The sequence below is a fragment of the Zosterops lateralis genome (assembly GCF_965231275.1).
Source record: "Zosterops lateralis genome assembly, chromosome: 12".
Lineage (NCBI taxonomy): Eukaryota > Metazoa > Chordata > Aves > Passeriformes > Zosteropidae > Zosterops > Zosterops lateralis.
Window position 1 is genome coordinate 13012667 of NC_139772.1, and position 27060 is coordinate 13039726.

Here is a 27060-nt window from a genome sequence, read left to right on the forward strand (position 1 = left end):
CGGCACATCCTCCCCGGGGACAGCACATCCTCCCCGGGGACAGCACATCCTCCCCGGGGACAGCACATCCTCCCCGGGGCAGCGCATCCTCCCCGGGGACAGCACATCCTCCCCGGGGCGGCACATCCTCCCCGGGGACAGCACAGCAGGGCCCGGGCCGGCATTCCGGACCAGAGCAACCTCCTGGGTCTGAACCCAACGCAACCCGGCGGTTGTTCCCACCAGCAGCAGCATCCAGCCCCGGAAGCAGCACCAGAACCCGGAGCTGCACCGGGGACAGGGGACAGCGCATCCTCCCGGGGCTGCTCAGCACCCACTGCATCCCGGGTGGGTGCTCCCAGCCCCGAGACCTTCACTGAGCCCCGGGACCCGCCTGATCCTGTGTGGGGGCTCCCCCAGGCTAGCTCCCAGCACCAGGACCGGCCCCCAGCACCGGGGCAGTTCCCGGACGGGCTCCCCCGCCGCCCCCGCTGTCCCCGCCGCCTCCCCGGGACCGGCATCCCGCCCCGGGCCCGCTCCCCGCCGCGGTACCTGGCCCAGCTCCGGCATGGCCCCGCCGCGGGCTCCCCGGGCCCCGCCGCCGCCCTCCGTCCGCGCCGTGCGGAGCCGTGCCGCCAGGGGCGGGGGGCCGGGCCCGGCAGCCTGGGAGATGTAGTCCTGGGCCGCCTGGCGGGGCTTGTGGGACTTGTAGGAGGCGAGAGGGGCCGCCTGCGCCCGCTCTCCCACCGGCATCACCGGAATTCACCCCGGTGCCCAGCCCGGGACTCACCCCGGCGCACGGCACACCCCAGTCGGGTGCCCGGCATCGGCATCCCCGCTGCTCAGCCGCCGGGATCCGCCCCGGTACCCGCCCGGCGCATCGGCAACCCCCCGAACACCCCTGGTACCCATCCCGGTACCCAGCCCGGTACCCAGCCCGGTACCCAGCCCAGTACCCAGCCCGGTACCCATCCCGGTACCCAGCCCGGTACCCAGCCCGGTACCCACGCAGCGCTCCGGCATCTCCGGGCACCGGCACCCCCGTGCCCGTCCCCCGTTATCCGCCCCGGTACCCGCCCGGCACGCCGGCATCTCCCGCTGTCCTCTCTGGTACCCATCCCGGTACCCCCGGGCGCTCACCCCGGTGCACCGGCACCCCCAGTGCCCTCCCCGACCACACCCAGCGCCCACCGGGCACCCACCCGACAACCCGCCGGGAACCGACACCCGCGCCCCCCGCCCCGGCACCCCTTCTCTCCGCAGAGAGCCCTGCGAGGAGCCGGACTCGCGACAGGGGTGACCCAGGGCACTTAGGGGTACGCACCTCCGCCGAAACCCATTTTAGAGCAGAAAACGTCAAAGCCCCATTCCTCATTCGCAAGGCCCCCGAGATGGGGAAAGGGGGAAGCAGCACAGGGGTGCGCTGTGCCTTTAAGGGGTCCGTGCCTCGCTGCGCAGTGTATGCTGGGAATTGTAGTCCTTCAGCGACGAGCGCCCCAGGACGCATGCAGGGACTGGACTAAACGTCCCAGCAGGCCCCGCGGCGCCGGGCTGGGGCCGGAGGAGGCGCTTATGGCGGCGGAGTGGAGCGCTGTTCTCCTCACCTGCCGGCGGGGCCATGGCGGTGTGTCCGCTCTGCAGCGAGGCAAGTGGCCGGGCGGGCGCCCCTTCTCCCTCTCTGTGCGCGGCGGCGGGACCCGCTCTCAACGCCGCCCGCCTCTCGTTTGGCAGAGCTGGAGGTGCGGCGGCTGCGGGGCGGGCTGGGCCCGCGGGCCCCCGCGCTGCTCCTGGCCGTGGAGGACCCCTGGGCCCGCCTGGGCAGCGGCGGCGCCACCCTGAACGCTCTGCTGGTGGCGGCCGAGCACCTCAGCGCCCGGGCAGGATGTACGGTGAGAGGTGACAGCCTCTGCTGGGTCCGGGGAGGCTGGAAGCCAGGAGGGGGCGCTGGAAGTGAGGGGGCAGTGCCTGTCCCGTCCCCACTGACTGCTCCCCGCTGTCCTCTCCCAGGTGGTCACCGCTGACGTCCTGAGGGACGCCCGCATCCTCATCTTGCACATGGTGAGAGCCGACCTGCAGCCCCGCACGGGATCTCTCGTTGCTCCCGCTCCCTCCCGGTGACCCGCTACATTCTCTGTCCCACCAGGGCCGCGACTTTTCCTTTGACGACTGCGGCCGTGCCTTCACCTGCCTGCCCGCCGAGGAGCCCGGCGCCGCCGCCGAGGCGCTGGTCTGCAACCTGGACAGCCTGCTGGGGACCATGACACACCGGGTCTGTGCAGCCTGGGGATGGCGCCCTGGGGGTGGGTTTGGCTCCCAGCAAGATGGAAACGCTGTTGGGTTCCTGGGCTCCTTCCCTGCCATTCCTGGTCACACGGTCCTTCTCTTGGCAGCTCTGTGTGGGCTCCCCACCTGGCGTCTGGGTCTGCAGCACCGACATGCTCCTCACTGTGCCCTCAACACCAGGTGAGTGGATACCAGCCTTGCTTCCTGCACCAGCTTTGGTGTGGCTCAGGGTTCCTAACAAGCAGCACAGCTGGTTCAGCCTGTGCTGTGCTCCCATGAGGGTGTGGATGCTCAGCTGTTGCTGTCCTGTGCACGTCTGGGAACATCTGTTGTGCCTGCAGTGACACGGCACAACACTGTGGGCTCCCCACCTGGTGTCTGGGTCTGCAGCACTGACATGCTCCTCACTGTGCCTCGACACCAGGTGAGTGGATACCTGTGAGCTGGTATCTCAGTTCACTGGTATCCACTCACCTGGTGTTGGGGGCACGGTGAGGAGCATATCAGTGCTGCCACTTGCACTGCTGTGGTCCAGATTTTCAGGCAGTAGTGCCCAGTGTGAGTACATGCACTGCCCCAGTGGGCTCTGGTCTCTGTCCCTCCCCCCAGAGATCAACTGGGATGGCTTCCAGGGCGTCAGAGTGATCGCAGTGCCTGGGAGCCCAGTATATGCCAGGAACCATGGGGTCTACCTCACCAATGAGCAGGTGGGGGCAGCTCCCCCTTCCAGAGGCATCCCTTGGAGGTGCAGGGATCCCCAATCCTTTGATCCCTTGGGCGCTGAGGTCTCAGTGCTGCTGTGGCTGTTTGGCTTGGGGTTCCCTGAAGAGCTCACTGGGGTGATTTTGCTCCCAGGGGCTGGTGCGTGACATCATCTACAAAGGCACAGAGGCCCAGATCCAGCAGTGTGTGGGGCCAGATGGCACCGTCCCACTGGTATGGCACAACTCAGGTGTTGGTGACCCTGCCAGGCCCATCCCTTGTGTCACCACAGCTGCAGCCTCAGCCCTGATATGCCTGGCAGGTCTGCGGGATTGTTTTCTTCTCCTCGGACGCTGCTGAGCAGCTTCTGGCCACCCACGTCATCCCTCCTCTGGACGCCTGTACCTACATGGGGCTGGACTCAGGGGCACCACCCATCCAGGTGACAGCCCCTCTGTGGGGGACAGGACCCTTTGCCACACAGGTGTCACTGCTGGGCATCTCTGTAGGGTCTGCTTGCCCTCACACTGCCAGATTTGGATAGGAGAAGTAGTGGGAGGGCGCACCCAGTAGCAGGGTGGGGTTCAGGATGGCTGGACTCAACAAATCCCATCTCTCCCCAGCTGTCCCTCTTCTTCGACATTGTGCTGTGCATGGCAGGGGGGGTGACAGAGGAAGATTTTGTGAAGGGTGGTGGTGATGCCAGTGTGAGAAGTGCCCGCTCTGTGCTGTGGACAGCTCTTCGTGGCTTCCCCCTTAGCATGGGTGAGTGCTCCTTCCAACTTGTAGTGGAGGGTCCCTGCCCATGTGGTTGTAACTAGGTGATCTTTAAGGTCCCTTCCAACTCCAACCATTCCATGATTCTGTGCTGAGTTGAGTGCATATGATGTGACCCCTTCCTTGCCCCTCTTCCCTGTATGGGGAGAGATGGGGTGGTCAGGGCCTGATGGTCATCTGTGTCTCCCCACAACTGGAGGTCCTCAGGTCTTCACTCCCCCCCCTTTCAACTGGGGATATCCAGCCAGGCTCACATGAGTGTCAGACACACCCACTTTTTTTTGTCGATTTACTAAAAGCTCTCCTGCCCCTCCCAGCCTGCATTCCCAATGCATCCTACGACTACATGACTGCCTCTGCTAGTGACCACATCCGCAGCCTGACTCTCCTGCCTGGCTCTGCCAGCCACCTCCGCTTCTGCAAAACAGCCCATTCCCACGTGGATGTATGTCCTTCCATCCCCAACCTTGCTCATGAGTGTTTTTTGGGGGTTGCTCTGGGCTGTGTCCCCAGACCCTGGTCCCACGTGTCTCTGTGCCCTTGGCAGGAGCCCTGTCTCCTGGAGGATGGCTCTTCAATCACCAACTGCCTGCTGGAAGGAGCTGTGCGGCTGGCAGCTGGCAGTGTCATCCAGCACTGTCACCTCCAGGTACATGACTAGGATGGGCATGACACACAGCTCCCAGTGCACTGAATGGGTAGCAGGGCAATGTGTTGCTGCCTAGGATGGGGGAACCACAGCTGTGAGATTTGGGGTGCCCTTCCTCTGTGGGGCTGCCTTTTGGCTGGTGCTGGGCACCCTGGTGGCTGTTGCCTTTTTGCTTGTCCTGAGCTGGGAACCAGGGCATACCCTCTCCTTTGGGGGCTCTGTTATTGCAGTGAGCCCCTGGAGGCCGTTGCCTGGCCTCAATTGCTCTAGTCTGTGTTTCTGCAATTTTAATGACAAAATTATGTGCTGCCCACCTGGCTTGTGCTGGCACCACCTTGTCTCTCAGGGTGGTTGTCCCATTCTGCGGTGAGGATTTGGCTCTGATTTGGGAGCCACTGTTGCTTTTTCCTCAGGGTCCTCTGGCAATCGGTCCTGGCTGCCTCCTCTCGGGCCTCAACGTGGACTCCTCAGCAGCCCTGCGGGACCATCCCCTGCGTGATATTGTCCTGCAGGGCCACCACGTCCGGCTGCGTGACCTGCCCTGCCGCGTGTTCACTCTCACCGGCCGCCTCGACGACTGGCAGGTGCGGGGGCAGTGAAGTGGCACAAGGCTCGCAGCAAAGCCAAAGTGTGATCAGCCCCTCTGTGTCCCTGCAGAGCCCCGTGGAAAAAGCCACCTACCTCAATGTGCCCTGGGCTGAGTTTTTCCAACGAACGGGCGTACGGTAGGTGCCACATGTCAGAATAGGACAGTAGACCCAGCTCCTGGACATGTCATAACCACCCCAACCCATCCCACATTCCAGCTCCCCTTGTGGAAGGTGTTCTTGAGCCCCAGGGCAGTGTTGATGGTCTCTCCCCTCCATCAGGGAAGGGGACCTTTGGGATGCTGAGACACCACGGAGGAGCCGCTGCCTGCTCAATGCCCGGCTTTTCCCGGTGCTGCATGCCCGCGAGGCGCTGGGGCTGGAGGATGTGCTGTGGCTGCTGGGCCTGGCCACGGTGACCAGTGAGCAGCTGGCACGCTGGCGGACAGCCTGGCGTATGTCCTGGCAGGAGCTGCTGCCCTGCCTGGACACAGAAGCCGAGCTGGGCGCACGCCAGGCCCTGTTCTTCCTGCAGGGCCAGCGCAAGGTGCGGCGGGTGCTGCTGGGGCGCCAGGACAGCAGCCTCCTGCCGCTCGCCCGCAGCGCCGTCCACGAGGGCTACCATAAGGCTGTGCTGGGCACACTGGATGAGGGTGAGCTGGACTCATGAGCTGCATCTCTCATTATCAGGACTGTCCAGTGCTTCCCCCTCACCCGCCCCTTCAGTGATTCCCCCCTACTGCAGGACCCCGTGGGGGTGTACCTGCAGGGCATCCAACAAGCCCAGGTGGGTGCTAATCATGCAAGTCCCGCTCCCTTGGGGATAGCTTATGGCAGAAGTGGGCTGGTTGGGGCGCAGCCTGCACGCTGGCTGTGCTTTGCAGCCTCCTTTTATTTTATTTTCTAGTTGCCTCCACGGCCAGCGATGCTGGTATTGCAGCACGGGCACTTGCCTGTATTGCTGAGGTCCTGGGCTGCATGGCACAAGGGGAAGGGGGCTTGCGGAGTGGTCCTGCTGCCAACAGGGAGTGGGCCTCAGCTTTTGGGTGCCTGGAGAGCGGGGACATTGCTGGTGGTGTCCAGGAGCTGGCTGCTGAGCGGCAGAAGTGGATGAGCCGGTGAGGTTGGGGCTGGCAAGAGGCAGCTGCCCCATTCCAGGCATTGGTGCTGTCATGGAGATGTGGCAGTGGGCTCAGCATCTCTCTTATCCCAGGCCGGCTCTGCTGGTGAGAGCAGCTCGGCATTACGAGGGGGCTGAGCAGATCCTTGTCCGGAAGGCAGTGATGTCCTCGTGCCAGTTCATCAGTGTGGAACAGGTGGAGCTGCCACCCTTGGGGCAGTGGGTGCAGGTGGAGTGTCCAGCCCGCCTGGACCTCTCTGGTGAGCGCATTCCCAGAGTCAGAGGATCCTTGTCTCACTCCTGAGGTGCTGGGGTAAAAGGAGTAAGGCTGCCCCAGGAGGCTGATGATGAGTGTTGGCAGGTGGCTGGAGTGACACACCTCCCATCACCTACGAGCACGGGGGGGCCGTGGTGGACGTGGCAGTGCTGGTGGATGGGTGCCGGCCCATTGGCGCCCGGGTGCGGCGCATTGTCCAGCCCGAGCTGCGCCTCGTCACCCTCAGCGGGTCACCACAGAGTGAGGTGGTGGCAGAGCTGGTGTGCCGGGAGCTGGAGCACTTACAGGATTACTGCCAGCCACATGCACCAGGTGAGGGGTCACCTGCCAGCCTGGCTCTGTACCTATGATGTCCCTTTAGTGCCAGGATGGGCATTTTTGGGGCCAATGGGATGAGGGAGCACATAGCACGGCAGGCATCAGCTTTACTTCTTTTTTGTTTTCAGGAGCCTTGCTCAAAGCTGCCTTTATCTGCACCCAGGTTGTGCAGTTCCCCTCACAGAGACCTTTGCGGGTCCAGCTGATGGAGAGTTTTGGGGGTGGCTTTGAGGTGCACACCTGGTCCAAGCTGCCCCATGGGTCTGGCCTCGGTAGGTCTGCAGGGAAGGGGCTCAGCAGTCTCTCACTGGTGCCTGGGAGTCTTTCCCGCTGCCAGCACCAGGATGGGCCACCCCTCTTGCTGCACCCAGGCCCTTAGGGACACAACAGTGCCTCACTGCCCTGGCCCTACCTGTGCTCCCTCCAGGCACCAGCAGCATCCTGGCAGGAGCAGTGATGGCATCCCTGTACCGGGCAGCAGGGAAGGCTGCCAGCACTGAGTCCCTTATCCACGCTGTGCTGCACCTGGAGCAGAGGCTGACAACAGGTAGAGCCTGGGGGAGCAGCTGACCCACAAGGTGGGGGTCCCAGCAGTAATTGATGACCCTCTGCCCTGCAGGGGGTGGTTGGCAGGACCAAGTTGGTGGGCTCGTTCCTGGCATCAAAATTGGGAGGTCAAAGGCCCAGCTGCCACTCAGAGTGGAAGTGGAGCAGATCACAGTCCCTGATGGTTTTACCCGGACCCTGAACGATCACCTCCTGCTGGTGTACACAGGGAAGACTCGCCTGGCCCGCAACCTGCTCCAGGTAACGCCTGGGTGCCTCTGGGTGTTGCAGCCTGGCCTCTGCTCCCCCTGTGGCCTTTGGTGGCATGCCCTTCGCTCATGCAGAGCTTTGCCACCCCAGAGGGAGCTGGCACCCAAAGGCCATAGATGCAGCACTACCTCTCCACGTGCTGCCAGAGGCAGGAGGACAGTGACAGGGACATTCTGGCCTCTTGCAGGATGTGGTGAGACACTGGTATGCCAGGCTGCCCTCCATTGTGCAAAATGCTGACGCGCTGGTGAGCAATGCTGAGGAGTGTGCCCGGGCCTTGAGGCAAGGTGTGAGCTCCCTCCCCTGGGCCAAGTTAGCCCTTTTAGCAGCTGAAGAAACACAAACTTTCCCAGGGAAAAAGGCTGGGGGGGTGCAGCCTCTTGCAGCTGCAGAAGCTTCAAATCCTCCCCCAAGCCCACCCTCACCAAACAATATCCCAAAATTCAGGCTTAAACAAAGATTTTGCGGAAGAGGGGGTTAGACATGCTGAATCTGATTGATTAGCAGTGTGCCATTGGTGACAGGGCTGGAGGCCATGCCTGGTCAGTGCAGTGAATTTATTTGGCTGCTGCAGAGAGGAAGCTGGAGCATTAAAGCAAGTAAATCCTCCCCCTGTGGAGGATTAAAAATAGCAACGTGACAGGGCTGGGGTTGCCTGCTCAGCTGGCGGAGCTGGGAGGAACTGGAAAAGAGAAGGCAGAATTTAGCTTGGGCCGAGCATGTTTCTGCCCTTTGGGGGAGAAACAGAGACAAGTAATTTGCAATATTCCGTCCTCTGCAGGTGACCTACTGCTCCTTGGCAAGTGCCTGGACTGCTACTGGCAGCAGAAGAAGTGCATGGCCCCGGGCTGTGAGCCGCTGGCCGTTGGGCGCATGATGGACACTCTCCGGCCCTACGTCCACGGGCAGTGCTTGGCTGGGGCTGGCGGCGGCGGCTTCCTTTACATCTTAACCAAAGCCCCTCGGCAGAAAGAGGCTTTGCACCACATCCTGGCAAACACTGAGGTGAGCTGTGAGCCCCGCACTGTTGCAGGCAGCTTGCAGCAGCCTTATATAGAGCACAAGGAGCATCTCTCCCCACCACACATGGAGTGTGATTGCTTGTTCCAATGTGATCCTGTGTTCCAATGCCCTTCTTGGGACCTTGCAGGTGTGAAGGGGTCCTTTGTTGGCTCTTGCCCCAACCTGTGACTCTCTTTTTCTAGGGACTGGGCAACTTCAGCATCCACAGCATTGAAGTGGACACAGGTGGTTTCTCTGTGGAGGTTGTGGGATGTGATACGAAGAACAGTGCTCACCCTGGAGGGGACAGGGCTGTGTGAAGGCCCATTCCTGGCAGATATCCAGAATAAGGGCTGGGAAATCCCCACTGCTTTAGGAGCAGCTTCTTCAGCCAGCTCCAGCAAGTGCCCTTAGGTCTCCATATGGTCTTTTTGTGCTGCTACTTGTCCCAAAAGACAGTGCCTGGAGAAGCTGTGACCAGTTGTGCAGGCAGGCAAAACTACCCCTGCTGTGTGGCCTTGCTGGAGGGACAGTTTGCTAGGGCCTCTAGCCTGATTTTGGTGTTTCACTCCAGTTTTTACAGTACTTTAAAGGGAACAAGCATTTGTGATGCTGCATCTAGCAGGAGCTTTCCTGCTCTTCCAGCAGCAGGGACCCAAGCTGCCTGTTCAGCATGTAATGCTCCTGCACCAGGAATGCAGCTGGATGTGGAATCTCCTATCCTGAGGCACTGCTTCAGCAGTGAAACAGTGAATTGTGAAAGCAAGTTACTAGTTCATGCAGTCTGTCTGAATAAAAAAGCTTGTTCTCAGCAAGTGTTTGTGCCCATCTGTCCCTAGCAGGGCTGCTCTCTCATCACAGGATAGCAAAGGCCCAGCATTGCATGGAAAAAACTTTTCCAGGGGTGGGAATGGCAGAACGTGTATGCAAGGGCTGGTCATCCCCCTCCATGGCCCTGGCTGAGGGAGACAGCTCAGGATTGTAGCCACAGGAGGCAGCCAGGAAAGACAAGGAAGATCCTCTGCCTGCCCTGGCACAAAGTAGAAGAGGAGAACTGGAGCAGAGCAGAGCTCTTGTCCCACATCTCTCCAGCTCCCTTCAGGCCCACAGCTGAACACACCACTGGAGACTGCAGCTCAATCAAGCGAGGTTTATTTACAGAGTAGCTGTACAGAGACAGCAGGGACACAGCCCCATCTCCTACAGACGCTTTCTAGTGATTTTCCAGGCACCTTCCAAGGAAATCACTCCTTTTCCTTTCCACAGAACAGTCCCCACCACCACCAGGACAGAGCCAGGACTCAGTATTTGTGACTCCAGTAGCTGACCCTTAAACTGGGGGCACAGAGGGAACACAGCTGCAGCAGCAGACCCGTATTTGAGCTACACTAGCCCCACCTGTCTTGGCCTGTGGCCTCGTGCAGGGCAGCAGAGCACAGGGAGGCAGGAGCAGGCACAGGCTTGTGTTCTGAGAAATAGCATCATCCTGCTCTCAACATGAGAGATTCCTCTGGTGCCTTGTTTCTGCTCCCACAGAAGGATGGCAGGTCTTCTTCCCAGGCCCAGGAAAACCCTTTGCTCCAAGGAATGTGAGCAGAAGGACAGACATCATCCCATCCCCACACCATCAAACAGCCAGCCCCAGGACAGGATCTGGGCAGGCTCCAGGACTGCAACCTTCCTGCTGTTAGCTCCAGCATGGTGCTAATCCAAGCACTGACCAGCTACAGGCGCAGCCGCTTGATATCCTCACTGCGGAAATCAATGCGGAGTGCCAGCACCTGCCGGACCTCGGCGGGAGTGAGGCGCCAGGTGAGTGGACCCGAGTTTGGACCCCAGTAATCCAGAATCTCTGTCACCTGGAAAAAGAGGGGAGCTGTAGGAGATGACTCAGCACAGACTGCCCTCACAGGTAAGTTTGAACTCGAGCATCATCAGACATAGGGCAATTTCTCCAGGTTCTCCACACCCTGCAGGTGTGATGACATCTGGATGAACTCAGTAAAGCAGCGTGCAGTGCAGCTGATGTTCCCACAGTCCCCCAGCAGAAGCAGACCAAGTGCAGCTCACCCTTTCCAGGTTGAGGATGGTGGCCATTTGGGAAAGACGGGCAAACTTGTCACGGATAGTCCATGTGGTGACTGTGGTGAGATAGGCTATGAGGGACCGCAGCTCCTTGTCGAACTGCAGACCACCGAGCTGTGGGCACAGAGAGAGGTCTGTTAACTCTCCAAGCAGACCTATGGGTTATTCCAAGACACCTATTAAAATCACAGGGAGACAGGGGCAGGTCTCTGAGCAGGCAGGTCCCAGTTAGATCATTTATTTGCAGGTTTAGGCAGTTTATGTTTAGACCCACCTTGAAACCCAGTCCCCCTCTTGGTGCCATCCCCTCTCAGTCCCATTACCAAATCCACTTTGTCCCTGTGGGTGCTGATGTAAAGGTGTCCCTGAGCTGGTCATTGGTGGTTGCAGAGTTTCTTATAGAATAATATTTCAGGGTTGAGGGAAATATTTACATCTGCCTGGCCCCTCATTTACTGAGGGTTTGCAGTTAAGACAGATGACACAGTAGAGGAGTGTTTTGCTTACCCTGCTGAAGGTGGATTTGAGCAGCACTTTCTCCAGTTCAATGGCTATGAGACTGGTCATAAGACCAGTGAGAGTATCATAAATCACTGGAGACAGTCCAGCCTGGAAGCAGAAACCTGTGTCATTCTTGTCAGGAAAAACTGAGCAGAAATCCCTAAAGCCCAAGGCTAGGGGAGCTTACAAATAAGGACTTGCAGGCTTGACAAGTGATCACAGAGGTGATCCAAGTATGTGGGGCCTGCAAGCAGGCATTGAGAATTGCAGAAAGGGGATGACTGGATCCCTAAGTGCCCTGCAAGGCACTGGAGGACAACTCTGCTTGCCAAGCAAGGAGCTGGAGGAGGCCATGTGGAGGTCTGGCCAAAGCCTGGCAGGCTGCCACCTCCTTCTCTCACCTTGAACTCTGTCATCTGCTGTTCCAGATTGACAATGAACTGCTGGACCCAGGGATCATTGGCCTCATAGTCGCTGAACTCCTCCTGACAGTGAAATGCAGAAAGGGTTGTTTATGTGCCCTGAAGCAAACCACAGCCAACGGCCCAGAGGACAGGAAGAGAGGTCCCTCCTGGAGCAGCACTTCATCCCTTCCGTTTTCTCAAGCTCCTCTGTAGCCAAATGTCCTTTTCCAGGCTTGGCTGCAGAGCAAGATCTGGGTATTTTACTGATGCTCTGTGCCAAGGGAACAGTAGATAACTGAGGGGAAGGAAAGTGGTTGCTCTGACTGGGCTGCTGAGCAGAAGATAGAGAGTGCCCAAGTACAACCGGAAGCAGAGAACACAGCCTCACCTCCTCAATGTTGTGGGATACAGAGAGGAATAAGTTGATCCATGGCTTCACCTGGGGTTTGATGGCTGTGCTGTTGAGCTCATTGAGACCTTCCTGAGGGAGACAGCAAGAAGAGAGGAAGTGAGGCACAAAATCTTTACAAATAGGCTGTCTTGATGCTGCTTCCCATTCTCAGCTGGGGAAACTGACCCACAGACTTGCACAGAAAACTGAACCCAGAAGGCCCAGATCCCACATTCTTCTGGTGCAAGAAGGCTCTGAGGACACCATGACAAGAAGAGGAGGAAGGATGTTGGCTCAGAAGCTGCTGTTTGCTGACTTGTAGTGTAGTCTGTGCTTCCCCACCCCATCCCACACTGTGGATCCAGATATTTTCTGAGCCTGAGAATTGCTAGGTCTTCCCAAGGGAAACTTTTCAATAGTTTTATTTTTCCCAAAACAACCTTGTGTAAACAATATTCCTTTCCCATAACAGCAGGTGTTGTTTGCTATTTCTGTTACTCAGCCAATGGGAGAGGTGTCAGCCCTATGGACCAATAACGTGCCTTCTTAGCGCAGCATGTTATAAAAGGGCTGAATAAATTGTAAATAAAGCCTTCTGATTTCTACTGCCTTCTAACTGGAGTCAAGCATCTTTATTTCATGTCCCATTGCAACACCACACAGCTACAGACTTCCGGGCAGGAGTGAGGCACATGGGGTAGAAAACGCAAACTCCTTTTTTTCCACTCAGCACCAGCCAGGGCACTGTGACTGAACTCAACTGATGCCTCCCACCTCCACTGCAGCTTAAAAGGAGGATAAAAGCCGTAACCACAGTTAGTTCCCTGAATTAATCATAACCCCAGCACATGCCATCTCCCCTGAGCAGCAGGCTGTCAGCAAAGGCTGTTCTGTCCCCTGTGACGAGAGTTCTTAAAGCCCTCTCCTGCCAGCCACCCCTCTTTGGCTCAGCACGGTGTCATGAAAGCTCACTCAGCATGAAACTATGTCAGTACCAATTCTGACTGGCATTTGATAGAAGTTTTTAACTAAAACTGGCATTTCTGAGCAGGGCCTGCTGGTAATTGTCCTTTTCTGAGGCAAATTCAGTGTGTGTGTGTGACTCAGGCAGCACAGCAGCGTTCTCCTCAGCCTCTGGATTGCTTTGCAGCCACTTTTAAAACCACACTAGAGTCAGACTGGAGAGTTTTACTCCTTGCTCATGAGCTCTTTGGTTTTGATACTGACCACAGTCCCCAAGAGGGTTTTCTGGCAGTGCTGAACAGAAAGCATCTACCTGCCCTGAACTGCAAAGCCAAACAAAAAAATAACCTGGCCCCTCTGTGAAGTAGAAAGGCAAACCTGGTTCAAAATATTCTCTTTTTCTTGGTTTCCTTCCACATTAGATACTAGGTCTTCCTGCTTCTCTCCCTGCCAGAGACCATTGTGAAATTTTAGGACAGCAGGCCCCCCCATGCCACAGGAGACTGGGTTTAGCCAGAGAGTCTTCTGCTCCATGCTGAGGATTATTTGCATTTGGGAAAGAAGGAGAAACCTGAGAAAAGAGCAGCTCTTCTCTACCAACAGCCTGTCTTCAGCATTACTTAGTGAAGCTGTGGACAACTTGACAATGTGCTGTGCCACGAGGGAGAATGGAGGAGATGGAAATGCTATTAATATTTCTTCTCCTGAAAATGCTGAACCAACTGCAAGTCCATGCTGAGTGAAGACAAATGAAGCAACATTCCTTCTGTCTCTGCAGCAGCTTCCAGTGCTTTTTATGCAGCCGCCAGCTGGTGTGGCTGTGTAAATGGGCTGGAGCTGTTTCCATGCCTCAAAGCTGACTGATTTGCTCCCTCCTCCACCCTAACCAGCACTCCTGGAGTCAGATATGGCCTGGCCCTGGCCTGAAGTGATTCCTGCCAGAGTTATCCCTGAAGACACCAATAGCCAGTGTTGGAAGCCAGCAGTAATTTGGAGAGACACTCACCTGCAGCAGGTCACGGAATTTGTTGGAGACAGCAGCCATGTCCGAGAGGCAGCTCTCAATCTTGGCTTGTGCTTGCTCTCCCCCGAATCCTTGGCTAAGCAGTTTGCTGCAGTCACTCTGCAGGGAAGAGATCCATGAGCAAGCTGCCAATTAATAACCTGGGCAGTTTTTATCCCTTTGTGTTGCTGAGCTCTGGCTGCCCACCAGTATGTAGGCTAGGACAGGAGCTCAACTCTTGCTCCTGCAAAGGCAGAGGCTGCTGGTTCCAGCTGCAGGGAGAAAGGACAGCAAGAAAAGAAGCTGTCTAGCCCGGCACCAGAGAACTGCAGACTCTCCATGCTGTCTGTGTTATTCCTGCACCAGGTTAGTCAGGCTGGAGGAGCTGGTATTTCTGGCTGCTACTATCACCTGGAAATTGCTCTGCCAGCTCAAAATTGCTTCCCTAAGGCTGGAGAGCAAAGACCTCATGAACCCGGGCTTATCTAAGTCCAGATGGTTTACTTAACCCCTGCCCCTGCTAAGGGAGGATATTACAAATTTGATTTAGGAAAAACCAGTAAAGAATACAGACTGCACCTCCAAAGTCTTCTTTAGGGTCATGATGTTTTCACTGCAGACTTCCACATTGTTTAAGGTCACCTGAAAAAAACCCCAAACAAACCCAAGTCGGATTAAATGGAATTTACCAGCACCTCATCCCCAAATCCATACATTTAATCCATGCCCTGCTAACAGTATGGACTGTAAGTAAAGGGACAGAGTTGCTACTGTGAGATCAAAGCACTGTAGATTCACTGAGCTGCATGAAGCTAAACTCCAGCAACTGAGCAGATGTGCTGAACCCCCAGCTAGTAGAGAGTTCAAGACAGTTTACTGTTTTTCCTCATCATCCTGATCATGATGTTGTTGGAGATGGATGGAAGTCATAACGAACCCCCAACTTTCTGTAAGTGTCATGAAGAAGAGAGCAAGAGTGGCTGAGGGTGATGTTTTATACACTGTGTCCAGAGCAGCAGGGGAGACAGGGAGGCACAGGCAGAAGGAATCAGCAGCCCTCCTGCCAGATGAGTTTTCCACTGTTCTCCACTGAACAGACTGTTTTCTATCTGCTGAAGCTGAACTAAATGTCAGTATAAAGCTGTGGTTTGCGCAAACAGGGAAATGAGGCAAGGTGACAGGTGAATGAGGAAATTCAGTGGAAGAACTGATATTTTAAGCCTTTTGCTTCATAAATGCAGAAACCTGTAAAAAGAATTCTATGAAATGAAGGAGTTCAGTCCCTCCTGCTCCCTTTGTTGCCTTCTCTCCTCAACAGTGAAAGTTCCAAGGAACCTCTTCAGCACTGGCTGTCCACAACACTTTGAGGGAGATGAGTCATGGTGAGCCAGCCCCTCTCCAGTGCTCTCAGTCTCTGCCCACAGGTCTGCTCACACCTGGAGAGCAGAGCCAGAGATGTTCTCCCAGTGAGGTCTTTCCCACAATTTAAAGTCTGCACAGCATCCCAGCATAGGGAAAGTTGTGTTACACTGCAGACAAGAGTGACAAGGTTCACTTCAGATGCTCTCTGAGGGGTCTGGAATCCTCCCTGTGCCTGTTCAAGCAAACAGACAGCTGCAGTTCTGCTGTTAGAGTGCAACAGGAGGATCTTGCAGACCAAGCAGAGCAGACAACCCTGCTCTAATGAAAATTCTTCAACCAGGTAAGTGAAGGAGCTGAGCCTGGGCCAGGACTTTTCTGTCTGGAGGAAGGTGTGGATTAGACATTCCCTCACCACCTCTGTGCGGAGCCTGTGAAGAACAGCATTGGACACCTCAAAAAAAACACAGACTCTTCCCCAGCCTGGAAGGAATTGTCATCACAGCAGCCCAAGAGGCACTCACAGGATCACAGTTGCACAAGCCTGGTGTGGAAGCTCTACAAACATGAGGTAAGGCAGAAGCATCTACCAGACATCCAAAAGCAGGCCACCCACCACACCTGAACAGGTTTTCAGGTTTTCTGAACACAACAATCACACCAATCCTGTTCCCAAGAGTTCCCCATTGTCTTTCTCCCCACCCCAACTCACTCTACAGCAGAACAGCCACCAAACCCACCAGAAAGGACTGCTTGGCCTCATCGGTGCTTTCAATGCCTTTGGTGTCGAACTTGCCCTGCTGCAAGCTGCTGTGCATGATGTTCACAGCACTGGTCACCCCTCTCTGGAAGTCCTGGAAGGTTGTGGCTGGGAAGCCCTGCTTCAGCTTGTTGTACAGAACCTCCCTATAGGCAAGCAGAACACACCAGGGTTTAGAGCAAGCAACAATAAAAATTATGCTCTGTGCCTGGGGACAGCATTCTGTCTGAGATCTGACCTGAACAAGGTAGTGGAAATTCAAAGGGGGAAAAAAAAAGCTGGCAAATATCTCCTGGCAGCATCTGAATGCTGAAAGAAAAACATAACTACCCAGTTTCTGAGCTTTCCTGAACATCCTACCTGCAGCTGCCTGCTATCTTCAGACACAGTTCCTCACTCCCACAATGGAATGAAAAACAGCAGGATATTTTCTGCAGTCTCAGCCCAAGTTTGAGTCATTAAGTAACCCACAGAACAACTAGGGGTGATCATGTACCCTTAAGGAGTGTAGGACCCCAACGCTACAAGGCAACTTCTTCTCATAGGGATTTTGGGCCATGAGGTTCTTTTTTCTGTTTATCCTACAGTTGGATCACCCCTACTGTGAGAAAAGATGCCCAGATCCAGCTTCCCAGACCTCTTACTGCTTCCTATGAGCATCTTCCATGGAGATGACAAGCCAGAGGTTCAAAGGCAAAGAACACAAGGAAGACCATCTGATAGCAACCACTGTTGGCAGAACATGAGGTGGAGGCATATTACAACAAATCTGGTGTATTTTCATTACCTGAAGTCAGACTCCAGCTCAGTGGTGGAGTGGTTGATCATAGCACAGAGACAGTCTATGCTGGAGCTGGACAGAGCACGCCCAATGCACTTCTTCACTATATAAAACACATCATCCACCATGCTGGAGGTGAGCTGGCCCTTCTCATAGCTGTCCATGGCAACAGCCTGCAAAGAAAGCTGTCTTAGTGCCCTGAGCTCACTGAGCAACACAGCCCCAGCAGTGCTGAGAGACCAAACTGCCCATCTGCCCACTTCACCCTGAGTGGAACTATGTCCTGTGTGGCTGGCACCACTCAGACTAGTTTGCAGTAGCCCATAGACATGGAAGATAGCTGGGGTATGTCCAAAGTCAAAGTTCAGAAACAACCACCTGGTTTTCAAGGCCAAGGGAAGCAAAAGACTTTGCCAACAACTGCAGATTTGCCATGTACATATATCCCTTCCTTGGGATGCTCACCAGAGGACTAAGGAGCATGCACAGGAAAAATATTTAAGAGGTTTTCCCCTACCTTGTTGACAGTCTCCCTCATGAAGTATTCCTCCATGGTGATGTAGTAGCCGATGAGCTCTTGCATGGTGCAGCTCAGCAGACAGTTGTTGAGGAGCTTGTCCAGGTATTTTTGATGCTCTGTGGAACACAAGAGAGACCCATCAGCAGGAACCCAAGGCCAGGAGGCAGCTCCACGAAGTCCCCTTGCTGCCTGTCTCATGGGACCAAACAGACACACACCTGCCAAGCCCAGCCTAGAACAAATCACAGGGCTCAGCTGTGGAGCTGAAATTGCTGAGCTGGATTTTGCAGGTGACAAAAGTGATTTCCAGAGCTCTTCAGAGTACCAAAACCTTGAGCCTGTTTTTTCATGGCCTCCACCTTTAGGATTTGTGTCTGCAGTGACCAAATGGCAAATGGCTCTTCCTCTCTTTGGGGACTTTACTTTGTTATACTCTACAATCATTCTTAATGTTGGTTTCCCTATTAGAGGGAACAACCAGTGCTGAGAATAGGTTTGGAAAGTCTAGGCTACACAATCGTCTTCCACAGAGTGCTCCCAAAGTGTCTTTGCATCACTCTGCTCTGCCACTAACTCATGTAGGTCTTAATTTCTGGCTTTGATGAGCAGAGCCTGTGAGTATTGGTACTCAAGGTGTTACCTTGCTTTATCTCCTCTGAGGCCATGGCATCTCCCACCTCAAAATCAGCTATTATTCGTCTCTTGATGAACCTCAAGTAGAGCTCACTGCGCGCATTCATCAGAGTGACTTCTGTTAAAATAGGGTCAAGCTCCCTGGAAGAAATAGCAAGAATCAAGACAACAAGACTACAAAAGGAAAGGTACTAATTTAATTCAGTTAAGTAGTGTGTTGTCTGTTCCCTTACTATGAGATCAGTACTGCCCCTTTTCCATCTGCGCCGTTGAGTGGCAAAGCTCAGCAGAATAACTGGTATGTGCAAAGCATACACACACACACACAATCAAAATATCCTTCAAAATCAGCTCCAAGGAGGTATTTCTACAATATTGCTTTTTTCTCACAAACTCTACTCTAAGGTTTAGCAATGCTTCCCCTCTTTTTCCTCATAGATGTGGGGATATCCACATTGAAATCACAGTGGTGAGGACTGCAAGACTCAAAGCAACCTCATGTAACTTCAAAATGAGCCCTGTTTTGAGTGGGAGGTTTGACTAGAGATCTTCATCAGTCCTTCCCTACCTCAGTTTGTCTACAATTCTATGAGCCCTATGTTGCCAGTGTTAGAAATGCCTGGTCCCTGCCATCTCCATATATGTGTTTTTGTGCACAGATTCCTGTGTTTCTCTGCAGATGAAGAAGAATCTGTTTAAGCTCAGCAGCTCAGGAAATGTGAGACGACAAAAAAATAAAGCATGTTACAATGCAGAACACAGTGTTCAGATCAGAGATGACTATGAAAAAAGAAAGACTGACACATCAGCTTTTTCATCAGTGTGCACAGAATAATTTTACAAATCCTGCCTGAAGCCTCATGGTGCACAAATGGGAGAAGGAAACATCACCTTTATCTTACAGATGAAAAAGAAAAAAAATGGGATGCATGCAGAGTTAGCCAGAGCAAATAGTAAGTGGATATTACTGCTGAAATATTAATTATGCAGGCTCACAAACACATCTTCCTTGAGGAACCTAAGTTTTCTTTCAAGGCATGTTTGTAAGTCAGGCAGTCCCAGAAGGGCTGTGTGCACTTTCAAATAGCCTTGCTTAAGGGTTATGTAAATATTTACATTAAGAAGAAAAAGAAAGAGATTGAAAGCACTACAGTTCATTGTCAGGAAACTGATGGTACAGAGCTGCTGCAGCAGCAGTACAGATTAAGTAAGACTCAAAGATTTATTCCTGATTCTGTCACAAATTCTCTGTCCAGGGAGCTGATCTGTTTTGTGAGTACCAAGGACTGTACTCTGGCCATGAAAGGGTATGGGCACAGGGAGTTAAAATCTCAGTCCTCCATGTGCAGTGATATTGATAACCCTCCAGGAATGCTTAGAGCCAAGGCTTAGAATTAATGACTAAGCAAAAAAAAAAAAAATCCCACTGTAGAAGCTTCTTTTAAAGAAGGGCAGTGAAGGGCACCTAACAATTGGATTTTATGAATTAATACCCACAAGCTTCTGGAAGAGTGGGAGTTATCAAAATGCTAAGTAGTATTAATAACAACTCAAGAGTGAAAGGTTAGCGAGAGTAAAGAGGTTTTCTTTGTACCTTGGTTCAATCTTCTCTGCAGAAGAACTTCTCATCATGCTATTCTGGACTTGCTGGAACTGCAATCACAAAAGAAAGGGTCTTTGCTGATGATTTGGAGTTACCAGACACTTGTTGTGCTATCACCTAAGGAAGTGCTTACTCACTGGGGGTGATAGGAATGCTTTGCAAGAAGCACTGCCAGAGAAGAGAACCACATAAGTTCACTTCCTCCTCCTTACAAGGCAGAGCTCATCCTGCCAGAAGGGGTGGTGGGATGGGACTTGACCAGAGACACCAAGGTATGTGACTTTGAGACAGTAACATCATCCCTGTATCTAACCAGGAACAAGACAATGGGGAAGGTGTATTGCAAGCACCCTACAGACCTGCAGAGCAAAGAGTGCCCAGGATGCATTTAACATGCTCCAAATAAATCCTTCTCTGCATCACAAGGCACAGCTACAAGCTGAACACCTTCAGCTCTCAGGGTAAATAAGGAGTAAAACAAGGTTTCTCTCAATACACAAGATCAAACTCTGCTGCCTCTGTGGCTGTTGGAGGCCCACAGAACTGGATGGAGGACACAGTTGGCTGCATCAGGCAGCCTCACACTGCTCTTACCTGCCTGTGATAGTCCCTCTCCTTGATGAACTTGTCCACCACCTTCTCCACCTGCCGGTCGCACTCCACCTGCAGGTGCTTGATGAGGGTGTAGAGCCTCCCTGGCCCGTAGTAGGTCTCCACGATGGGCTGGTGGGTCTCCACAATGCGAGCAATCCCTGTGGGGAGAGCAGGGAGACTCAGCCAGCAGTTCCCAGAGCACAGGAGAGCTACACAGCTCCACAGACCAGACCTAAAAAAAGATCATTCAGTCCACAGACAGAGTACAAATCTCCTGGAGCAGAAGCCATCTCTCTGTCCCTAAAGAGAACTCCTGCCATGCCCTGTGTGCCAGCTGCCCTTCAGCCCAGCAAGATACAAAGTATAAAGCTTCCCCAGGACAAAGCCACACAAGCTAAATCTGGCAGGGGACACAATTGCCACCTAAACCCAGTCCCAGCTTTCAGCACCTGCAAGGTTACTGGGAAAAATCAGCCTAGGGGTGGCTCTTGAGCACACACTTGCCACAGAGAGCAAACATTAGCAAAGGCAAGAACTCCTTGGAGGAAAAGCTGATCTCCAATGAAGTATCTCTACAATATTGCTTTCTTCTCACAAATGCTCTACCCCAAAAGTTAGCAACACTCCTCTTTTGACACTACTGCCAAGAAAGTTCTACTGGTGCCAGGCTGGGAGAGTAACTTGGCAGGGATGCAGCCTGGAACCAGAGCAGATTTCATGGAGAAGCTGGTTAATCACCATGGGATCTCAATTGCTGTCTTTGATAACATTCCCACAGAGCATTGATATTCCCTTATCTCTCTTCCTTCTCTGCTTTCAAGCTCCCATGGTGCTTCTTGAAGAGCCAGACCTGGAGGCACCAACAGCTGCTCATCTCTAAGGGATCTGACTTTTTTTCTCTGGAGAGCTGCAAGTCTAAAGAAACCTCCAGGGAATACCCATTTGTTCTGAGGATGCAGAGAACAGGAAGAATCTGATTCCTGGAGGAAGCCAACAAATCCTTTGCAAATCCACTTCATGCCTGTACAAGATGTACAGAGGAAAACTTGCTTACTGTGATGCCCTCTCCTGGTTAGAATAAATCCTGCTAGTTGTGTCCCCATCCCTCGAGCGTGAAACACTTGTAGGTCAAACGGGAATGAGGCATTTGTGAACTAAAATTAAAAGCATTTAAATTGATGGACAGCCTCATCATGAACTATTTGCAATCAGTCAGGAAAGAGGAAAGGCAGATTACCTTCAAAGAGGAGTGTCAGGGTGTCTGCAAAGATGACAGCAGCTCGACGGTCACTCATGTCTGTCCCCATCACCAGCTGCAGGTTCTCCTCTGCTTTGTTGGCCACCTGCATGACAACAGGACCAGTCAGCTGAACGCCCAAAGGTATTCCTCATCCCACAGGTCCTCTGTCCTTGCCCTAGAGAGCTTTCATTGGCCTTCCCAATGAAAGAGTTATTACTGTTGTTCCTCCTTTCCTGTCCTGTGGAAAGCTCAAGGAAAGGCAGAAACTTGTTCTTCTCTTTCCAGGCTCATTGGATGATTTTTAAGCAAGTGCAGAGAGCAAGACACAGAAGAAGTCAGGCAGCCTCTGGATCTGTATTCAGACGCCAGAAAACCCATCCCAGCACGCAAATGCAGGGAGAGATATGAACTAGGGCCAGTGCTATTTTTTAAGGTGAACAAGCCACCACCAAAATCTCTTTCCACAACATCTGTTGACAGAGACTGGGTTTTGCTTTCCCTTGGGTGTCACAGAGCCTGTTACCTGCTTGCAGAGGTACTCAGAGAACTTGCTCAGCCCCTCTTCATGTAAGCCTAGCAAAGGAAAGATCTTGAAGAACCGTTCCACCTGGGGCAGGTCTCCCTGCTTCATAGCTGTGTCAAATTTCTCTGTAACAATTGTCTTCAGACGCTGCTCTGCCTCCTGCAGGAGCTTTAGGTTGGCATCAATTATTCCCCCTGGTCAAAAGGACAGAAAAAAAAGGGAAAAGCGACAGCACAATGTTAATACTGTAACGAGGGCTACTTTTTTTTTCCCCACGAGAGAGACCAGCACTGTGCAGCCCCAAGCTGAGGATGCAGGGGACACAACTAGAATTCCTCTACAGGCACAGACAGACAGGTTTGTGCATGATGTAATGTTGTGATTTTGCATGGAGGAGGACAACACATCCACTGGGATTCTCCTCTTAGGAATCTAGCAATTTACTCTCTCATTTCCAGTTGCTCTGTTTGGTAGCACACTGTAACACAAGAACAATTCTCCTTGACAGAGCCTTCTCCCTCCCTTCTGGCCTGAGTATTTTGTCCTTTGCTTAGTTAGCACCTGAAATACTATTACAGCAGTGTGTCAGGAACTTCCTTTTCAATTAATGAAATTCTGGTGTAATAACATGTCAAAAATGTTCACCTCTATGTCAGTCTATAAAACACTAAGATCTCTGTCCAGCATTAGGTCTTCTGCTTTGTCTGTTGGGCTGAGGCAATCCATGGGAAATGAGCAACCTCTGGATATTCTTTGGAAAGGTGACTCATCAGCATCTCCTCACAAACAGTGCTTACCTTCCTTGCCCTGACGACTGAGCTCAATCACTGACTTGTCCAGAGACAGATAGCGATGGATATGAGCTGCTGCTTGTTCATAGTCTTCATTTCTCAGGGCTGTCTGAACTCCATCCATGCAGAACTTCAGGTCAAGGATGTCATCAGCTCTCTGAATGGCCTGATAGAGTCGGTTCTGCAAGAAAGGCAACCAGTAATGCTTACAGCTGCAGGAGGGACCGGGGAAAGGGAATTGTGAGAACACAGCGTGAGGGAAAAAAAGAAACAGACTCTACACAACAAAACTACTACACCCCACACTACTTGAAAAATGCTAAGACCAGTGGCTCCACAGGATGAACAGCATCTGTCAAAATTAAGGCTGAAACTGGAGGCCACAGTCCTCTGTAACAAACAGGCAGAGACCAGAGACAACACCATACATTATCCGTTTGGTCTGAGCAGTTGTGCTGAGTGCTGGCTTTGACATCCTTCAGCCTGTCCTCAGACAAGGAATAGAACAGCCCAGATTCCTGACCTGGCTTGGGTGATAGTGGCCATCTCACTGTGCTCAGCACTGTGTAGTTAACAAGACTGCTAGTGACCCTTTCAGGGTATTCTGCCAGGAGCTGCATGGACAGGAGAGGATGCTGGAGATCCAGCTGCTATAGGGAGGAGCATCCCTGGAAGTGTTCAAGGCCAAGCTGGATGGGACTCTGAGCAACCTGGTCTAGTGAAAGGTGTCCATGTCAACAGCAGGAGAGTTGGGAATGAGATGAGCTTTAAGGTCCCTTCCAGCCCAAACCATTCTATGATTCTACCAGTCTTAACCATGCAATATCCAGGAGCCCAGAAAGACAAAGCTAAAATAAAGAACACAGCAGTTTCCAACCCACCTGCCCACCAAAGGCAGGCACATCTGTCGTGCTGTGGGCACAGGACACAGCTTGGAGGTGACAAGTTCCAACCCCCTGAACCCAGTTACCTTGGCAAGGTCGAGCTGACGGACTTTACTGCTGACGTTCTCGGCCAGGTTGCAGGTGAAGGTGATCATCCCTGCCAGCTGCTGGGCATCCCCCTCAATCAGCTGCAGGTTAGGGCTGGGAACACACAGGATGCACACATTAACCAGCTGGATGGTGTGCAGAGAGGATGGCTCTTCCTCCAAATACAGCTGGCCCTGTCACAATACCCTCACTCATTTCATTCCCTTCCCCTGGGAGCAAAGCAGGAGAAAGGAACAGACTGACTGCTTTGGAAGAGGTTGCACAGACTGGCTGTGCCTTGCTACCACACAGGGCATGAACACGGCACTGGCCCTTATGACAGTCTCCACTTCTGAAGTGGAGGTGAAGACTGTAAACCTTTCCTCCAAGCTTCTACTACACACAAGGCCATTCAGGATGACTTTCCAGCCTGCCTGCACAACCTCACCCTGAAGAGGCAGTAATATTTGTTGATACCTGTAGACAGCCTGGCACAAGGCACCTGATCCAACAATTGATGCTGAAACCTGGCAACCTCTGAGATGACACTTTCAAAAAGCTGCTTTAGCCTACACCAAAATATATCAGTCTAGGTGAGGGCACAGCTCTCAGTGCTGCTGAGAAGAACTGGGCACCTGGAGATGAGGATCCAGCTGGTGTTCCGTACCACAAACCGTTTTTGAGAATGGCTGTGCTTCCCCTACAACACTGAAAGGAGTATCTGGGTCATGCAGCAAGAAGGAAGGGGGGGTTGGAACACTAACCCCATGCGATTAAGAGCAACCATCTTATTCTCTATAGTGCCTTGCTGCTCCAGGAGGGCATCCAGCTCTTCCTGTACGACTTTCTGAAAAAAAAAAAAAAAAAAAAAGAGGTGTTGTGTGACTTCAGCTCTCCTCCAGGCCAGCAATTTATCACAGAGCTTACATCCAAGCCAAGGACACAGAACAAGGCATTAGTGCTTCCAAGAACTCATGTGACAAATAAATCCTTTCTAAGCTTTCTTTAATCCTCTAAATCTTTGTGGTTTTGCCATTTGAAAGCAAAGGTTTTGGAACCCTTTCACACCACTTTTAAGTCAGATAATCCACAAACTCCTCCCCTGGCCGAGTTTCCAGTGTACGAAATCCCAGAATCTCCAGGTTGCTCACGATTCAGGGATCCGCGCAGGCGACACCGACCCCTGGCCGGGCCCCAGGGGCGGCTCAGTCCGTATTAAACACGTCTAGTGAGTATCCGACAATGAGGGGCACAGTCACAGCGAGGCATCCGCTTTTAGGGGCCCCGCCGCCTCCCGTGCCCGGCCCCACACACCTCCTCCTCACACAGCCGGCTGTAGGCGGCCTCCAGGTCCGCCAGATCGGTCAGCGATTGGATCCGCTCCATGGACAGGGCGGAGGCGGCGGGGCCGCCGCTCTCCCCCGGCGGCGGCTTCAGCCCCGGCGCCGTGGCCGCCGCCATCTTGGGACGCAGCTGACGCGGCCGATACCGCCCTGAGGCCCGTCGGGACCGTCGAAGGCGATGCCTGAGCCCTGGCGCCACTCGGCTCCCGCCGGCAGCGAGGGAAGCGAACGCCCCCCTCAGATCTCCATGCTAGAAGGCGGCTGAGGGTTTTCTTGGGGGGCTCTTGGTGCAGGGAGCAGCTGCCGTAGCGCCGCAATCATTCAGGCACCACATTGGCAACCCCCGCCACGCACGGCGCGCACGGCGCGCCAGACACGCGGAAAGCCCCATGGAAAAGGCGCGGGAGGGCAGCGCGCAGGCGCGGCGCTGATGGCGGAGGAGGCCGGCGGCGCGCCCGCCTAGGCCGTAGCAGCATCCGCCGCCATCCGCACGGTGAGCGCAGCTCTGCCCGCCCGGCGGCGGCGGCTCCGTGCCGGGGACGCGCGGAACGGGCCGCTGGTTTGGGCAGGGGGAGCGTCGCGGACCCCTCGGGGCCTGGGCCGGGTGAGGGCGGCCGGGCCGGGCAGTGACCTGTGGCCGGTTCCCGGGGCGAGTGTTTCGCAGAGCACGGGGCGGTGCCGGCTCCGTGCCCTGCCGGGGCCGCGGCAAGACTCAGGGCTGGTTTCCCCGGCCCCGGGCGGCCGGTTGGCGCTGGGGTTCCTTCCCGCCTCAGCCTCGGGGAGAGGAGGCGGCCCTGAGCAGCTGCGGGCGCTGCACTCGCCTTCAATGAAACGGCGGCGTCAGGGACGTGTTACGGCGCGGGGATCGTGAGGGCTTCCCTAGTTGGGTTTGGTTTCTGAGCCGCTCAAGCCGTGGTAACCAGCAGTAATTACTGGAAGTCCCGTTCAGCCGCCCGGCAATAAGGAGTTCACTGGCGCTCGGCAGCCGGGAGACCTTGGGGGACCCTTTTGCCTCGTCGCGCTGATAAATACCAAATAGCGGGGCGGCATTCGGGCTCCTGGTGTAAAGTGATCCGTGCACACGTGGGACGGCAGCAGTTCTCTCTGCTGGATGGAAGGTTTTGCTTTTGAGAAGTTAATTGTTTTGCGTTACTTGTTGCAGAATTATCAGAGCTACAACAAGCTGAAGCAAATCCGTTGCCAACATGTTTCTGTACAACCTAACGTTGCAGCGTGCCACAGGCATTAGCTTTGCTATCCATGGCAATTTCTCAGGTAATTTTCTCCTTCCCCTGCCTGTCTTGGCTCGAGGGTTTTTGGATAGTACAAGAAAAAAGATGTGTTTTACTGTTTGCTTCAGTACCTTTGGGGTTTTTATGCTGGTACATTATCATTTGCTTTTAGGTGTTACTTGAGCTGTAGTAGCTTGTGGAAAGATTGAGAGAAGTTTGGCTTGATTATTTCTTAATCTAATTTATGTACATATTTAGTTTAGTATTCTGACTGATTCTCTGGTGTGTTTTTTGACATTCAAACAATGGTCATACTTAACGTGGTCAGTAAGTTTGTTTGAATTCCAGCGTGGTAATACTAAAACTTGCATTTGGCAGCCTTCTCCCCTTGTAGTGCTTGTTGAAGTTGTGTGTTGTGCTCTGTTGTTGCTGACTCGTGCTCGTGTTTTGGGCTCTTCAGGAACCAAACAACAAGAAATTGTTGTTTCCCGGGGCAAGATCCTGGAGTTGCTCCGCCCTGACCCCAACACGGGGAAGGTTCACACTCTGCTGACCGTGGAGGTGTTTGGAGTGATCCGGTCCCTGATGGCCTTCAGGCTGACGGGGGGCACCAAGGATTACATCGTGGTGGGCAGCGACTCGGGGCGCATCGTCATCCTGGAGTACCAGCCCTCCAAGAACGTCTTTGAGAAGATCCACCAGGAGACCTTCGGCAAGAGCGGATGTCGCAGGATCGTCCCTGGCCAGTACCTGGCTGTGGACCCAAAGGGCCGTGCTGTCATGATCAGTAAGCCTCTCTGGCAGCTTGTGCTCTCATTATTATTCTTCTGTCTTGTGGATATTTATTTTGGAG

The 27060-nt window shown here is 53.9% G+C and overlaps 4 protein-coding genes across 4 annotated transcripts in view; 3 read left to right on the forward strand and 1 right to left on the reverse strand.

Annotated features, from left to right (window-relative positions):
* Positions 1-1370: 1370 nt before the first annotated feature.
* On the forward strand, positions 1371-2699 carry LOC310914047 (L-fucose kinase-like; the record flags this gene model as incomplete). Its single annotated transcript, XM_083869945.1, has 5 exons — positions 1371-1397; positions 1515-1868; positions 1987-2037; positions 2123-2248; positions 2370-2699. 5 exons carry the CDS (start codon positions 1371-1373, stop codon positions 2604-2606), a joined length of 795 nt encoding a protein of 264 aa, XP_083726071.1. The 3' UTR covers positions 2607-2699.
* Positions 2700-2812: 113 nt separating this feature from the next.
* LOC310914329 (L-fucose kinase-like) lies at positions 2813-9304 on the forward strand. Its single transcript, XM_083870398.1, has 18 exons — positions 2813-2969; positions 3118-3198; positions 3287-3406; positions 3588-3729; positions 4059-4186; positions 4289-4390; positions 4804-4974; positions 5048-5115; positions 5260-5630; positions 5885-6095; positions 6191-6357; positions 6459-6686; positions 6821-6964; positions 7120-7239; positions 7312-7499; positions 7696-7795; positions 8290-8513; positions 8714-9304. Exons 1-18 carry the CDS (start codon positions 2829-2831, stop codon positions 8828-8830), a joined length of 2823 nt encoding a protein of 940 aa, XP_083726524.1. The 5' UTR covers positions 2813-2828; the 3' UTR covers positions 8831-9304.
* A 342-nt stretch (positions 9305-9646) lies between these two features.
* COG4 (component of oligomeric golgi complex 4) lies at positions 9647-25085 on the reverse strand. Its single transcript, XM_083870114.1, has 19 exons — positions 24947-25085; positions 24397-24479; positions 23632-23746; positions 22668-22842; positions 21871-22064; positions 21345-21450; positions 20108-20265; positions 19505-19563; positions 17918-18051; positions 17275-17393; positions 16764-16930; positions 15957-16122; positions 14437-14499; positions 13861-13977; positions 11889-11981; positions 11498-11581; positions 11103-11204; positions 10581-10709; positions 9647-10369 (listed from the first exon to the last, which is right to left on the reverse strand). Exons 1-19 carry the CDS (start codon positions 25016-25018, stop codon positions 10235-10237), a joined length of 2271 nt encoding a protein of 756 aa, XP_083726240.1. The 5' UTR covers positions 25019-25085; the 3' UTR covers positions 9647-10234.
* A 299-nt stretch (positions 25086-25384) lies between these two features.
* SF3B3 (splicing factor 3b subunit 3) overlaps positions 25385-27060 on the forward strand; it is a 29026-nt gene continuing 27350 nt past the window's right edge. The window contains exons 1-3 of the mRNA XM_083870115.1: positions 25385-25468; positions 26138-26250; positions 26668-26994. Of these exons, the coding sequence (XP_083726241.1) occupies positions 26181-26250; positions 26668-26994 (397 nt within the window). The 5' untranslated portion in view covers positions 25385-25468; positions 26138-26180. The remainder of the gene's footprint in view (positions 25469-26137; positions 26251-26667; positions 26995-27060) is intronic.